The 16151-nt window shown below is 40.6% G+C and overlaps 2 protein-coding genes across 2 annotated transcripts in view; one reads left to right on the forward strand and one right to left on the reverse strand.

Moving 5' to 3' along the window:
• Positions 1-16151, reverse strand: part of LOC144654761 (cytosolic Fe-S cluster assembly factor Nubp2 homolog) — a 98995-nt gene that overhangs the window by 24961 nt on the left and 57883 nt on the right. The window lies entirely within an intron of this gene.
• LOC144654167 (extracellular matrix protein 3-like) lies at positions 11606-14422 on the forward strand. Its single transcript, XM_078514259.1, has one exon. It carries the CDS (start codon positions 11789-11791, stop codon positions 14420-14422), a length of 2634 nt encoding a protein of 877 aa, XP_078370385.1. The 5' UTR covers positions 11606-11788.

Raw genomic sequence — 16151 nt, forward strand, 5'->3', positions numbered from 1 at the left:
AGTCCGTCGCAGGGTTAGCCCCCAGCATTATTCTGCTGATATCCATTTATACACCTGGGTGGAGAGAGGCACTATAAGAGTCGAGTGTCATGTCCAAGAGCACAGCACAATGACGCCGGCCAGGGCTCCAGCTCAAACCCGCACCGCTCGATCTGGAGTGCAGTGCGCTAACCGTTGGGTCATCGCGCCTCCTACTATTGTTTCTGTTGCATGCTGCAAATAAGTATTGTTTTCTTTTCCGGGATGGATTTGGCTAGTCCATTGCAGGTTGCTTTCCAGCATTCTGAAAACATGTTTCCTCAAAGACTCGCTTGTTATTGAACTTAACTCGGGATTAAAAGCGTGAAAGGCAAAATTACTGATTTATATCTACAACCCAAGACAAACGTTGGGAAATTTTCCCGGTTATGCCGTTTTAACATACGCCACCCGTTTGCTGAGCGCCCACCCTTGACCCCAAGGGGGGGGGGGGGGGGTGGAAAGAAACTTCCTTTGTTACACGACTCAAAAAGTGATCATAGCGGTGCCGGGCAACCGAGACTGCGCAGTAGCTATCGAATGGTTGCTAAGGGTGTAGTGAATAGCTTGACAAAATTCATTGTTTAATTCGCATGATTTGGTCTTGATCGTTCACAAAACACAATAGCTATTTGCATTTTGATTGCTCCTTTGAAGTCTTCTGGATATCAAAACAACCGTGAACAGTGATAACGGTGACCAGTCTGGCAAAAGAAGGCTTGTGAATTATACTAATTAAAAATAACTCCAATGGTTCTGAAATTATTACCCATTTTTTGGTTGTTAAATTTCAACCGTGACAAATTTTTCGGTTGTTACTCCACGCCGCCAAAACATTCTCAGTGACGTGAGACATTAGGCGTAAAACATCAAACGCAAACACCGCGACTATTCGCATTTCACACGCACGCAGTCATTGATATTTAAATCTTTCCGAGAAAACAAAACCTTGGTTTGACGTCTTTCTTAGCAACGGCTTGATTGACATAGACTCGCACCGTTTCCAGGCACTGCTATCTATTCAAAGACAAGTGCCGACTTTCTCCCCCCCCCCCCCCCTGCTTGACCCCTATCAAATTGCAAATGTTGGAGCCTGGAGGGAAGGAAGTTTCCTTGCGTTAACATAAAAAGTGTATAACTATTAAAGTTTGGAAAACAGATAGGCGTGACCTTGATTCCACGCCACAAAAGGGGAGTGTTAAATGGAAGACCGAATGTAAAATTGGGAGTGGACATCCTGTAGCAAACGCACCAGCAATATGAACCTTTTAGGGGTACAAAGAAGCTAAACTAAGAGAAAAAGGCGGCGTAAAACAAAGATAACAGGATGAAGCAAACCAATGAAAACAATATATACTGGCGATTGGGATACGCAAGCTAACTGAGATAACAACGTTAATTTAACTATAACTGAACTATTAACTCGTGAAAAGCTAACTAAACCTTGTCGCAGGAGACTGGATCGATGTACACCGCCGATAACAGATTGGTTTCTACGCTTCCCGACTGTCAATTTATTTTTCGCTTAGTCTCGCGGCCAAGCTCTTGTGCTCTTGAAAAGGAAACGCCATCCATGCAAACTCTTTCACGTTGCCGCGTTAACCTTGTTCCCAAATTACCAAGGGAAAAACCCTGGGTTCGTATCGGTGCAGGGAACGTTAAAAGCCTTCTGAAGCTGTTAACGTCAAGGATTGTGTGAAACCTTGATAGGCCTAGGGTTAAGGCGTCGACAGGTTGTGTTCAATAATCATGAATGATAATAGTTTGTTAACCCCCCCATAAGGAAACATCTTCGGTGTCCCGTAATGGACATTGCAAATGTACAGTTAGTGTGTGGCCGGCTGACCCTTTGCTGGAGGTTGCAAATGCAGTGTTTGTGTAGCAAGGATTTAATAAAGTTGTACAGATCAGTTGTACATAAATAATGATGAATGAGCTTTTTTCCTTCTCCTCTTCCCATGAACGTGAAGTTTTCGACATTGCCTCAAACTCCACCTTCTCTTTACGCGCGCTTTTGGCGGGCTCCAACCGAAAGTGATGTGCCTATTATACCGCTGACTCCAGAATAGCAGGGGCAAAAACTCTTGGCTTGGTACAACCTCCAGTCGTCGACATTGCCACCACCTTGGGTTTTTGTACGAGTAGCGCTTTCTTGTTGACGTAAACCAGTTGTTTTGTTAGCGGCCTGCTTCTTCTCCCATATTTAGAGAGTCATTTGTCACTGTTAGACTAAACTGCCTGAAGGGACCGCAAACGATTATGCTGCTATTCGTAGGATCTGCTTAGAGATTACTGCTCTACAGGAAATCTCTGTTTATTCTTTTAATTCTCAACATCTTTTTCTTTACAGTATCAATAAATGGCAGTAACAGAAAACGCCTTCAGGGAACACTGCCTTCAGGTACAATTTGGGCTTCTAAATAACTTTTGTTTTTGTTTTTAGAAAAAAATCAATATCTTGAACTTGGTCTTCTAAAAAGCGTTACCGAAGCCGAGTTTCATGGAGGTCTCTTATACAGCTAAAATTTAAGGTCTAAAGTTTCCGTCCGTTAATGCTCTTAAAAACCAAAGGGAATCTCTTATTTTCTTTTTATTCTTTCATTATTGGATTTTATGGCGCCTCTTGTCTTTCTGGATTTTAATTTATTGTTTTAAGTAATATATCAAACACGAGCGACAGTGTTTCATCGGGATATCCAAGCACTGAGAAGAGAGTTGAAAATAAAACGCGCAGCGGACTATTTTTGACGAAATTCGACGGTGTTTGGAAAGCCGATGAAACACAGTCTCGAGTGTTTGATATATCGTCTCAATCGAAACAAAAACTACGCAGTAAACGGAGAGATAAAATCGTATAAAGTTTGCCAATTAGACCGGGTATTCAAAATTCCTTCACGGTTACGATTCTCTTTGCTTTAACCGATCTTAGCGCCCAATGGTAGCAAAAAGACTTCCTTGTCTTTGCTTAGACACAACATTGGGGGAAACATATAAAAATGTACATGGATTGCGCGGAAACGTCTGCAAGGATTATGGCCTTTTTGGGTCTGCGTGTCGACCGAAATTTAAGATGTGTACCCAAAAGTGGATATCTTAAAATAACGAGCAGATTCTGCAAATTTAATTAACTAATTGGAAAGGCGACTTGTTGGTGTGGCCGTCCGCAAGGTTGTTGGAAATCTAATTTACGTTAATCCAGGATTAAAAAATCACGATGGCTTCATTCCTGAGCTTTTTTATGCGTTTTCATTGCTAATTCTAAGTTAATTATAGTTTGGCATTATATAAAACAACAAAAAACAACCTGACAACACAATACAAAATAAAAGCCAAATTAAAAGACGTCGTCGTTGATGACTTGAAAGCCGGCTTTTACCAATCCTGGGTTAGACAACATGCTGGGAACAGTCTAAAAGCCAATTTTAGCTTGTATTGTTGGCTTCAGGGGCAGATCAGGAGTTCTTTTGGTCACAACAAGCCACAGATAATAATCAAAAAATTTGGAAATACTTACCACTAATAAAACTTTAAGAAAATACTTACCGTATAAATAACTTAGAGATGAAGATCTCGAGTTGGTAAAGTGTAAAGTACATAAGCTATTTCCATTTAGAGAACATGCTGAGAAAATATTTAAAACCTTCCTGTTCTTCAACACCAAAACAAATCTATGTAAGAAGAAATTTCCGCAAAGATAGATGTTTTGGCTTGAGTCAAATTCAACCGAGAAGATAATTATATAAAATTGTATCCCACTTAAGAATTTACTTTTCGACTTCAGTCACTATTCCAAGTTGAAATTAAACTAATTAAAGTTTGTATTTGGTCAGTTCTCTTGCCTACTGTTGCAGCATACCACGTGTGCAGCTACTTTTAAATAAATTAATTTTCCGCTCTCCATAGCCGGATAACAGTTACGATGTTTTGACTGTATTAATTCTCTTGCCGTGATATATATCTAATTTCTTTCTACAATACCATGGCAGTGTGAAGCAAACAAGAAATAATGAGAAAAATTATCATATTCTGCCTATACGCCGTGCTACAATTCAAGAGGCTATATTGTCTATAGTCGCTGAATATCAGCTGCCTTATGAGTTAGTCTAGTCTCGTCGTAACTCTCCTCAGAACAGGCAGCTGAAATGCCTGTTTATCCAGACCCGGAGAAAAAAAGTGGGGGCCGGAGAAAAGAGTTAGGGGTCTGGCTAAAAATTCCCCGCCCCAGTCGGGCGTCACATTTTTGCCGAAAAGGTGAGGGGTCCCTTCACTAGATCGACACCATGAAATTGTGAGAGCTACGTAGAATTGCAAAAACAGTCTGGATGCATGGGACCACGCAATGAAGAACAAAACAACTTGGCTTGCCGGATCTCTTGTTTCAGAAATACTCGTACCAGACGTCACTTTAAGTGTTAATAAAACCAGACTGACAGAGCTAGACCAGATTTCAACTAACAGAGCTAGTCTTCTTTGGGGTCAGTACTATATTCTAAGGAAAATAACGGCTCTAAAATTTGAATTTGTATATAGTCTGTAGTAATACAGTGTTGGTTTATTGACATAAGAGAAATTGGGCAATAGACATGCAATGTGTGTTTAACTTGGGTGTTATACGAGTTACCCAAGCAATCAGTTTCAAGGAGGTCTGCTTGCATACAATAAATAGCTTAAATGCTTAACTTCAAAGTCGAGAGAGTTCTTGCAGAAGTTTTTAGAGGCAATTACTTCTTTTCTATTTTAAGTGATTTTGTTTGCTTTAACAACGCGATTTTATGGCGCCTCTCATCTTTAACGCGGCAAGCACTCAAGTAGATTTGGTCTAAAATGAAGCCGACAAAACTTGGGTCTTCGGGACGCGGTTCCCGAATTCTTTATAATCTCTGCAAGTACCTATTTTTAAATGCCACATCCGTCGCTCCGTACATTTATAGATTAATCGAAAACGTCTGCGAGATACATACCATTATAACTTACTTTTTCATTGACCTAACAAATGTTTGGCAATTGCATTTATTTAATACATGCAGGGCAGTGTTAAACGCTGAATCAGGATTAAAAACGACCAAGTTTCAATCTTCTATTTAGAGACTCCCGCAGATAGAATTCATCCTTGATAATTAATTACAAAAATTAAAGTCGACCGCCTTCAAGCCAGCTTACATTAATTCATTGCTGAGCTTTAGCTTGCTGTAAATAACCTAATCGGCTTTCTTGTATTGTTCAAAAGCCGACGAAGGGTTCTTAGGCGTATTAGAGGACGTGAAGAACAAAAAGATTGCATGGAATTAAGAAAGTAAGCTATTTCTTTTTGCTGACTCAGTGCTGAGTATATTGTTTTAATCCCTTTATCATCAATAGCAAATAAATTCAAGCAGGGAATGAAGGACCATATTTCCGCGCCGGAAAAATTCCGTATTCAAAAACTCTAAGGAAGGCAAAACCACAGAGAACCAGATCAGGATCAGTAGAATACTTGAAATAGTCTTGAGCACACTGATTCTTACAGCAAATAGAAGAAAAACATAAACGAGATCGTAAAAACGCAGTAACTGACAGACAGGTTAAAACATACACATTTGCAAAACAAACCTTCTACGGGCCTACAGAAAAAAAAAAACCCATCTTTTTTGTAGCCTCCTTTAAAACGTTAATTACCTAACACAATATGTATATTTTAATCTGTGTATTCGACTTTGTTATTTCTACGTCGTTTCTGTTTTTCTTCTCCCTGCCAAAAGGATCAGTCTGCCTTTATTGCTAATCAAAAAATCCTCCAATTTTAGAGTTTACTTTGTTAAATAGCGCTTAAACTATTAACAAATCGATTTAGTCTTTTCACTTGCCCATCGCCAGAAACAGCGTAACATTTTGTTTGGAACCCTATTGCCCGTGTAACTGTTACGTGTGATCAACGCCATTTTTCTCCTCACATCATCAAATATACTGTAAAAGATAAAGTGATGAGAAAATAGGCAACAATCAACTAGGAAAATTATCATAAGATGTGCCTAAAAATTCTCAAAAATAACATTTTTTAATGCTTGGAGCGTTAGACCACGCTTGATCTTGCAGAAATTGTTTGATGGTTTAGGCATAGCCTGCGAATACAGCCGCCTCTCATTCGCTTTTCTTACTACGTGCGAAACGCAAAGCTCTACGTGTTTCGCACGTAGCGGGAGTGAATGAGAGGCGGCTTTATTCGCAGGCTAGTTTAGGCACGGATTTCGGACAAATAAATCGAAAAGCGGGGGTTGGAATAATACAAACTAATTTTTTTACGTGCCTCTCGATCAAACGTTCCGCTCCGGAAAACCCATTGGAATGCAAATGAAAATGACAGGCACATTTTATTGGAAAAGTGATCGATCTTAATCAATAGCCCTTGACCAGTACACCCGCAGAATCCCATTAAATTTATATTAAAAAAAGAGATGACTATTAACCTCCAGGTTAATCGCAGAAGACATGATGTTTGCATTGAAGCTTTTCGTGTTTGCGATCAGTAGCCTACGTGACAAGCATGTTTGCATGTGTTTTAATGTATCAATTAACTCGGCCGCGTTTAATATAGCTACTAGCTGAACGTGGAATAGGTCGGCCAAAAGGAATATTTTTCTAACCGAAAATAGCAGCGGTAATTACCTTGTTATAATTATGCTAATAATCCCCAAAGCACGCAAGCTTCAAATGAAAGTTACACAAGTATAGGGTATAGCAGCTCCTATTTTACGCCATTGATTGTATGGCGAGAATCAATCTACAAACGCGAGAGAAAAAGGTTTCACGCGGTTTTTGTTCCATTCCCCTAGCGCGTTTCCCGCGCGTGTCGCTCGCGTTTCTCGTGGAGGGTCTGCGCAATACGTACTTGGTGTATGAGTCACAAAATTAAAACCAGCATGGATATCAAAGTTAGTCATTCGACGCCATGAGTTCTGCGGATCATGATTCTTTTCCTCTTCCGGAGTTTTCCTCCGAGCTCCATGAGGCCTTTTCCGCTAGTCCACGTCATTTTCGTTTTCTTGAATTGTGCCATGAAGATTTCACGCCGGTACTCTGAAGTTGAACTTCAATTTGAACTTCTAATTATTGTGGGCAGCGAAGGTCGAAAAAATAATGTTTTTCAAAGTCAAAATAAAGGGCGGTCAGCAAAAAAACTGGTGGCAGCCCGTTAAAAATGTCACAGGAGCGCGATCTGATTGCCAAAATTTCCTTTCTTGTTTGTTTGTGCGTGTTTTTTCTTTCAGCCGTAGGATAAAAAGGGCTGTTCACGCGCCACATCTTGGAAAATCTTATTTTTCCCAAGAACCCTATCAGTCCTAGTTCCTGTCTGTTTAGTGATTTTCTTTCTTATAGTAAACTATATATTACAGTGACGTTTTGAATTTTCAGAAGGGTATTCTTTACGATATTTCGGGCCTTATCTATGGAACAAACTAGACCACAGTGATAGAGAAAAACCTAATGTCACGAGTTTTAAAAACAGTATTGGGAGAAAAGACCTTACACGTCTTATACAAACTGAGTGTAAATGTGACATATGCAGCTAGCTAGCCGATATACATTTTTAAATTTTTAATTTTTAACTCTTAACTGCAGTTTTTATATTTCACCTACTTTTATAATAAAATTTTATATTATATTGTAATTTATTTATTTATTCATTTATTTATCTATGTAGTACGGTTCTTTTTTCTTCTTCTTAGAATTTAAGTGTAAATATTTTAACTTTAAATAGCTTTGATATATAATAATGTAAATAGTGTCCACAATTAGTTTTTTTAAAGCTAAATACTTCAGACACTTTAATAAAGTATTCCATTCATTCATTTCATATGGCCGAGAAGAAGGGTGTGTTAAGAGGGTCGGGGCGCAAGAGGGAAAAAGGGGGAGTAGGGTAAGAGGAGGAGAACAAGAAGTCGCACGGAGTCGGATTTCTTATGGAGACAATAATCTTGTCAACATTTGGAAGTAACGACGAGTAACAATGACGAGTTTGGTCAGCCAGTAAGGGAAGCCTCGAGCCATGCGGCCCATACTGCCGGAGCGTATCCCGGTTTCTGTAGTAGGAATATATCTACTCTCCCCTGAATAGGATGCTAGTCCATCGCAAAATGTCTTGCCTAAGAACACAACACATTGGCCCCGGCCAGGGCTCGAACCCGGATTGCTTGATCCGGAGTTCAGCGCGCTAACCATTAGGCCACCGCGCGTCTCCCTTTTGGTCAACCAGTGCGCTACTTTAAAGAGGGGAGTGAATAGGGGTATGCAAATCCGCCGATCCGTCACAATTTAATGACCAAATCCGTCGATCCGTTGTAATTTAATGACCAAATTTGATTGAAGGATCCGAGAATCCGCTTAAAAATATGCTCTGAATCCGAAATCCGGGCCAAAATATAGTCAAAATCCGACCATCCGTTTTCCTATTCACCCCCCTCTTTAAAGCAGTAGCCAAGATTCTAGCAAAATAGAAGATCAAAAGCCGCAGACAATGATCCTGTTGAACTCAGTAACTCTGGATCTAAAAAGATCTAATCAGCAACAGAATAAACAACTAAAAAAGTCCAAAGATTACTGCACAGCTGATCAGAACGCATATTGTAGTAAACTTTACAATATTTAGAACAGTAAATTTACAGTAAATAGAACTCATTTCATACTCTGCTTCTTATCTTTTTGTTTTACAAGTATTTTACAGTTCTTCTATGAGAAATCTCCCAGGCAACAAAAACAGTTTTAATTGTGATATTTTTAGTGGACAAATGAAGGTCCAAGAAGGAAAACTTTTTGGGGGATGAACAGTCTAAAATTTTCTTTGGAACGGCTGATTGCAGTCACTAGTTTTACCCTCTAGTTTGCAATTGGGCAATAGAGTGACATGAAGCGGCCTAAGGGACCTCAGTTTTGATTAATTCTGAGTAAAACGAACTAACTTTATCTAATGTGACCTCAGTAACTGACCCACACGTGAAAATCTACAAAGAAACGTTTCATGCACACTTTAATCACTTGGGTAAGTCACGCGAGGTTTGGAGCACCGTATGAAATGCAAAATCTTGAAACGCAATGAAAACTCGGCAAAAAATTCCGGCGATTAAAGAAACGTTATAAAAACATGTAAAAATACTAACAGAAAAAGCCGAAATGTTTAAGTACAGATGATTAAATTGGATAAGGTGGAACTAATATGGGCTATAAATCTCCTAACATTGGGGTTGTAACATGATTTTGTCCGGCTTAAAGCAGTCAACTAGCGCAAAAATGCAGTTTATAACTCTCAAGAAATCCTCTTTGCTCGTTTTGCAGTCAAAGATCTGAAAGATTACAGAAGGTCTGAGGGAGTGCCTCGTTTTAACCGCAACGTTTTGTGTTTGTAATTAAAGTAGAAAGGCATTTTTTTCCACGCTTATTGTGACCTAGGCACTCTCAAAGGTTAATGCTTTCGTGTTCCACGGACACGCAATCTTACTATTTTTCCGGTGCTTTGTAACTTTTGTAAACAGCTAAAGATTTTTGAAATGGTACTTAGTTGATGTTGTTTGCTTAGTTATCGGTCAATCGCAGGTCAGGTTTAGCGAATTAGTGCATGGACTGGAACTATCCCCGCCCTCTTGGGTTAAATTTTTTTTACCATTTTTAACTCCTGGTCGAGTTTTAGTAGACATTTTTTCAGACTCTGCCTTTTCTGCTGATCGACATCTTGTAGGCAATTTATCATTAAAATAACTAAAAGCCGACAACTGCTCTCTGCAGAGAATTTAGTGTCGTTTATTAAATTCCTTACAACGCCTTCAAATGGGAGATCAGTGACCTTAATGTCTGTTTTCACTTTAAAACCTCGCAACTTTCAGCCTAATTAGCCAATTCATTAAGATCTGCTCGATCGATGTTGGGCAAAAGCATGTGATTAAGAACTAGCTGCTCTGTTCGGTAAAGCGCAGATTATGGGCTTACTTTCTTCGCTATTATCGCATGGAGTGTTCTGGTAAGAGGGACGCTATCTACATGACGTGCTTTATGGGGCTATTGCACCTGGAGAACGTAGACATGGCGCTCTGTTCTGCAGGATTGGTGTCAACACGAAGAATTTTCATACTGAGATATTTTTAAAGTAACAAGTGATAAAAAACAGTCAAAACTCCGTGCAGGTCTATCTCAGACGTATATTTATCATGTTATCAATGAGCTCTTTGATTCATTGATTGAAAAAGAACAACGCATTGAATAGGGCAACAGCAAGCTTTAGCGTAGTCAATCAAAAACGCTTTGTTTGTTTAGGTAACTGATCTTTCAGAACAGTTACATCAAAGTTATGTTGCAATCTTGCGGATTTTTCCGCTGAACCCAGCATGCAAATAATTGCTTTTCTCGCCGGGAAACTTCTAAATGTCTCGTCTTTTCAAAACTCTGGATTTTATTGCGATAAAATTTGAAGCATCAGTAAAGCTTCAGACGGTAGTCCGCGCCTATTCCGATCCCGCTGGGCACAGATCGCACCCCTCATTTGTGTCAAAACTATTTAAGTCACACATTATTATCAACATTAACGAGGTAAAACACTCTATTGCTATAAATCTTATTCACCTAATCTGCAGTGCTAATGAGCTTGTCTACTGAGCGAAAATCCACCAATAGATGACATCTAATGCGTAGAGTTTTATCTGTAATACCTGAAAGACCTGAAAAGAGAAGGTACGAGATTGCTCGCTTACAAACTAAACTTTGAACCTAATAAAAATGGCATTCAACCCTCGTTTCAGAAGATAAAAAGCTGTGGTTTTGCGGGCGTTTCCAGAACGTTTTGTTACTGTACAACCTAGAGAGTTTTTGTTCTTTCAACTGTGTTGAAACAGCGAGTTTCCCGTGGTGTTAATGAATGAAAGATGCGAGAATTTAGTCAGCGTTTTCCACGTGAAGATAAACAAATAGCGTCAGTGAAGTGTATATCCGCTACCACTTTGGAATTGTTGCCTCGCGCGCGAGACAGAAAATTAATTACTTAATATACGGGAGGGTTTTCCTGTCTCTTGAAAACAACACAAAGCTCCGCAAACAATGGAAAATATCATATTATTTTTATTGTGTTTATAAGCTGAGCTTAAGCAACTTATCTGCTTCGTAACTCTTCAAGCGCCTTATAGCAGATGTTTCTCATTTTTACCAGCATGCGTTGGCGCCGAACAAGAAAAATAGAAATTTCAGGAATCGAAGGGATTTAATCGTCGCCTAATTGACTGGCTCCTTGTTGCTACACGGCGCGAACACAATGAGAATTGAAAAATCGTTTCTCACAGCTCCTTAATGCTAATAAGAGCGTGACAGTTAATTTTGCCAGACATTAGTTAACCCCGGCTAGAATCTGATATTTCCCGAGAGCATTTCCGTTCATTAAGCCGAATTCAGTGGGTATAACAGCTCGGGGCAGTACCTTGAAGCGTGGGTCTATAAAATTCCGCATCCAGGTGGTCTGAGCAAGTTTGCATAATATTTTGCAAATATCGTACGCACCGAGTGCACAGCGAATAGCGGTGTCAATTTGTGGTCGGTCAGATAAAGGTGTAAATTGAATCTTTTTGAGCGCTGATGTGCAGATATAATAAACTTTTGTTCGGAGTCGGTTTCCGGTAACATCATTAACCTCGTGTAGAAAGCATTTGACCAGAGTGGTTCCAAGCTAAAGAGAGGAGCACAGCTTTCGCGGCTGCCAAGCGGGTCATATTTGTACCACGTCCACTAGAGAGAATCTCAGCATCTCAAAGGATTGGAAACAATGAACGGAGTATTAAGCCTGTTGCGTGTTGCCTGCCTCCTCCAGCTTATGTTTTCTTGTCATGGATTTCTTCGTGTGGCAAAGCTATCGCCGATCACCGTGGAATTGGGCCGGTCTGTGTTCCTAGATCCCGTGCGCGATCTTAAAATCAACTTTCCCGAAGGAGCCGTTTGTAAGGTCTCTGTGTTACGGAGTGATCCCTTATCGCAGAGAGTGGGCTTCTTGGTCCCGGACACATTCCCGTGTGATTTTTCTCTCGGCGAAGTCCAATATTCTCACTTGGGGTCCATGTTTTTCATGCAAGACTTCGTTAAGCTACAAATCCGCGCGGACACAGACACACAGAGTCGTTTAATACCACTCAATCTTCGTGTGACAGTTGCGTTCTCGGACATGGAAATCGTCAACAAAAATCTACCCATCACCGTGGTTGAACTCGGGGGCATATCCACAAGTATAAACAACGACGTGCTTGCCTTCAAACACGACGCAAACAAAATATGCACCGTGACACTTCTAAACTTCAACAGTGGAATAATTCCGCGATACGGACAGCTTGTTAACGTGACAGAAGACAAAAGCAGCTCGACGCAGTACGAATGTGGCGAGTTCTTACGGGCCAATATTCGCTATCAACATAAAAAGCTTTCATCTTCTAATCGCGATTTTATTCCCCTGGTCGTAGAGCTTATCGATAAAAGCACTCATCGAATCGAGAGGGAATACTTTCAAATCATCGTGCGTATTTTAGAAGCTCGATCAAACCAGCGACCTGTAGCTTCTTTTCAAGCTTCTCATACCGTTGAAGTCAACCAATACACGTTCGCGCCGATAACTTCTGATATCCTAGCCGCCTCTGACACGGAAACCGATGCTGGCGAGATAATTTTTAATATCACTCAAGCGTTACAATCAGGAGAGGGCTCCTTAGTAAACACGGATGACCCTTATCATCCGCTGACAGCTTTCTATCAGAGAGATATCGAACAGTTTAAAATCGCGTACAGACCGCCTGCCACACAGACCAGCGAACTGCGCATGTTTCAAGCCCTTTTGGAAGCCGTGGACACAGAGGGCGCGAAATCTGAACAAATTTTACTGCTTATTATGGTAAAACCGACTAATATTGACGCTCCTATGGTCACAAAAAACGCCGGCCTGAGCTTGTTTGAAGGTCAATCTCGCGCTATCACTGAAAAATCCAATCTGGCCATCGCTGATAAAGATAATTTCAATGATGTCCGGCTTCAAGTGATCGGCGGTCTGCGGCACGGCGAGCTTAGGATTATGGGACATAAGATCGATACCTTCATGGCGACTGATCTGGAAATACCTGTCATCACGTATCACCATGACAACTCTGATACTTACAGTGATAATATCATCTTCCGTCTGACCGATGGCGAACACGAAGTGAAGTTCTTGTTTCCAATCACCATTGGTCCTGTGGACGATACGGCTCCAACATTGGTGTACAACACTGGTCTAATATTGGACGAGGGGGAGGTTGCGCTTGTCGACCAGTACATGCTAAGCGCCACTGATATTGACTCAGAGGACAGTAAAATACAGTTCAAAGTCATCAGCTTTCCTAACTTCCAAGAAAATCCAGGTTCTTCACTATTTCAAGAAAACAGTGTCGGCGTTTTGTGTCTGCGAATGGGAGATCCGCCCGAACGAGGCGAAAACTGGGTTTTACAAGAAGATGGTGTTTATGAACAGAACGTTACACAGTTCTCTCAGTCCGATATTAATAACAGAAGGCTCTACTATAGACATCTCGGCGGAGAAGTTTTCAGCGATGAAATAGCTTTTGTCATGTTTGATCAAGCAGACAACCCTAACGTTTCTCCAATAAAAACTTTTCAAGTTACAATTCGCAGAGTCGATGATCTGCCGCCATCTCTGTTTCCCGGATGTCCCCTGGAAATAACCGCTGACGAGTACGGACTGGTGGAGCTTAGCGAGGATGTTCTTCACTACACAGATAAAGACTCTGTAGATGACGAGCTAACGTTTTTTATTTCGAAAGAACCACACTTCATAGACGTGAATCCGAACGTAACTGAGCTTGCAGGAGAAATCATTCTGTCAGATATGAAGATAAAAGTGCCAAGATTCACCCAGCTACAGGTACGACACAAGAAAATTAGCTTCAAATCTCCTGACTTGGAACTCGGTACTAGCACTAGATACGCCCAGTTCGAGTTTTCCGTATCTGACCTGTCGGGCAATACGATTAAAAATCAGGCCTTTCGTATTGTTCTGAAGCCAGTCAATAACCAAGCCCCTCGTGCAGTGGTGCAACCGTTAGAAGTACCAGAACTTAGCCAAGCGATTCTTGGAAGCGAACAATTGAAGGTTTTCGATGAAGATACACTGGACGATGAAATAACCTTCACTGTGACCGCTGTACCCAGATACGGCATTCTCCTCAAGGACGAACTGGAAATGCAGCACCTTGATACTTTCAGTGTCCAGGATGTAACAACTTCCCGGATGCGGTATCGACACGTGACCAAAGGCGAGGCGAGCGATGAACTGGGACTGATCGTTGACGATGGAATCCAAACGACCAGCTTCCTCTTGGAGATAGGTGTGTTTTTTATTTTATGCTATAAAGAGTCTATATAAAGAATAAAACCGCGTGAACGGAAAGACAAATGATATTTTCCTTTTTAGTGCTTTGACTGAATTTTTTCAGTTCCATGTCTGAAGCGCAGAGAACGAACAAGATTCGGAACAAAGAAAGAAAATTCTCAGAACTAACATGAAAAGTAATGTCTGCAACGCACCAATAAGAATTTACCAGTAAGGAGAAATAAATATTTGTTTTTTTCTAGTTTTAAGCCGGTTAAACGCCACTGAGAGTCTAAAACTGTTCGATGTATTTGGTCTGTTTTTTCATTGGGTTACATCCTATGCGAAATTACAACATATTATTATTTCTTAATATGAAAAAATTCTAGCAAAACCGCCGAGTTTCCGGCTTAAAAATAAAAAATATGCGTCCTTCAGCATTGTATACACATATAACAAAGAAATGGGGCACGGGTGTAAGTAGTTTACGCGTAATCTAAACCCACGCGCTGGCAAACTTAGGTTTCCGGCCAAAAAGATTTTTCTATGTAAAAAAATGTTTTAGTCCATTGGTACATGTTTAGTCCGTGCTAATGTGATTGTTTACAGTTTATTAAGTTAACGTAGTTTATTTAACATTTTATTAAGTCTGTGCTTAAGAGGTTGTCTACAGTTTTTCACAATTTATGTATCAGTCAATTCCAAGTGAGATCATGGGCCCCCAGGCAAACCCCCGGGCATTTGACTTGAAACTTCTTTACGTTATCGTAACCAAATACTAACTTCACGAGCTTGAGCTCGATAGCGTTTTATAGTTTATGACACATTTTGTCGACGGTCAAATACCCGACTGTCCGGGCTTCTGTTCAATCAAATTCGCTGTCTGGGCCTCAGTAGCGGTCAAATGCCCTGGGGGATGGTCTCGCTTGGAATTGACTGCCGGATACATTATACAGGCAATCTTTCAGGAGATTGAACACATAGGAAAGTGAACTACACACTTTGCGGTTTGAAGCATCAGCGTACGTCGAGGGATGGGGAAACAGGGGGAACATACACGGATTAAGGGGTTGGGGGAACCAGGGAACTGATACCCGTAGGATATTACAGTTTCCACGAAAACGTCCTTATCATACTATATTGCAAAAAATTGTTTCGAGAGAAGTGATTCAATACCAAATATGAGCAGTTTGTACGGAAGAAGGAAAGAAAAAAAAAAGCTTATGGAAATGAGTATGAACTACAACAGAACACAGAGAGAGCCTCTAATAAGCTAACGACTGAGTGTATATTTAGGTCACAGAGCATCAGTTTCTTTTACGGAAGCTGGCTTGTTTGTGCGTGGAACTCACAGTAACAAGATTTTACAATTCCGTCCCTGTTTCACTTTAATTTGGTAAACTTGTGGACTTTTCGGCAGACTTGGTGTTATTTTTGGTTATTCTTAACGAAGTCTAAATTTCATGATGCAACCCAGAACAATAGAAGTTTATTTCCAACCAAAATACTAAATGAAAACAATCACAGGGCTGTGGATTAAAGCGAAGAAATCCGACAACTTTCGCAAAGTCCTAGTCTAAACACCTCTTCCGTTTTGGTGCGCCGTCGTGTGCGGTTAGCCCGCGGTCCCATTTGTGGATTATTATTGATCATTATTGTACAACAGAAGGTTCAAAGAGATACGAAAGAGGAATCTCTTAAGACGCGATGTTACGATAAGCCAAGACCGACAGCCCGAGGGTAGCAAAGCAAGTACCGGATTTGCCGAGTGCGAAAACGAAAA

Source organism: Oculina patagonica, chromosome 5 (genome assembly GCF_052425735.1).
Source record: "Oculina patagonica isolate OP01 chromosome 5, crgOcupat, whole genome shotgun sequence".
Classification (NCBI taxonomy): domain Eukaryota; kingdom Metazoa; phylum Cnidaria; class Anthozoa; order Scleractinia; family Oculinidae; genus Oculina; species Oculina patagonica.

Excerpts from the sequence above, each read along its gene's own strand:
- LOC144654167 (XM_078514259.1), top strand. The coding sequence starts at position 11,789 with ATGAACGGAGTATTAAGCCTGTTGCGTGTTGCCTGCCTCCTCCAGCTT.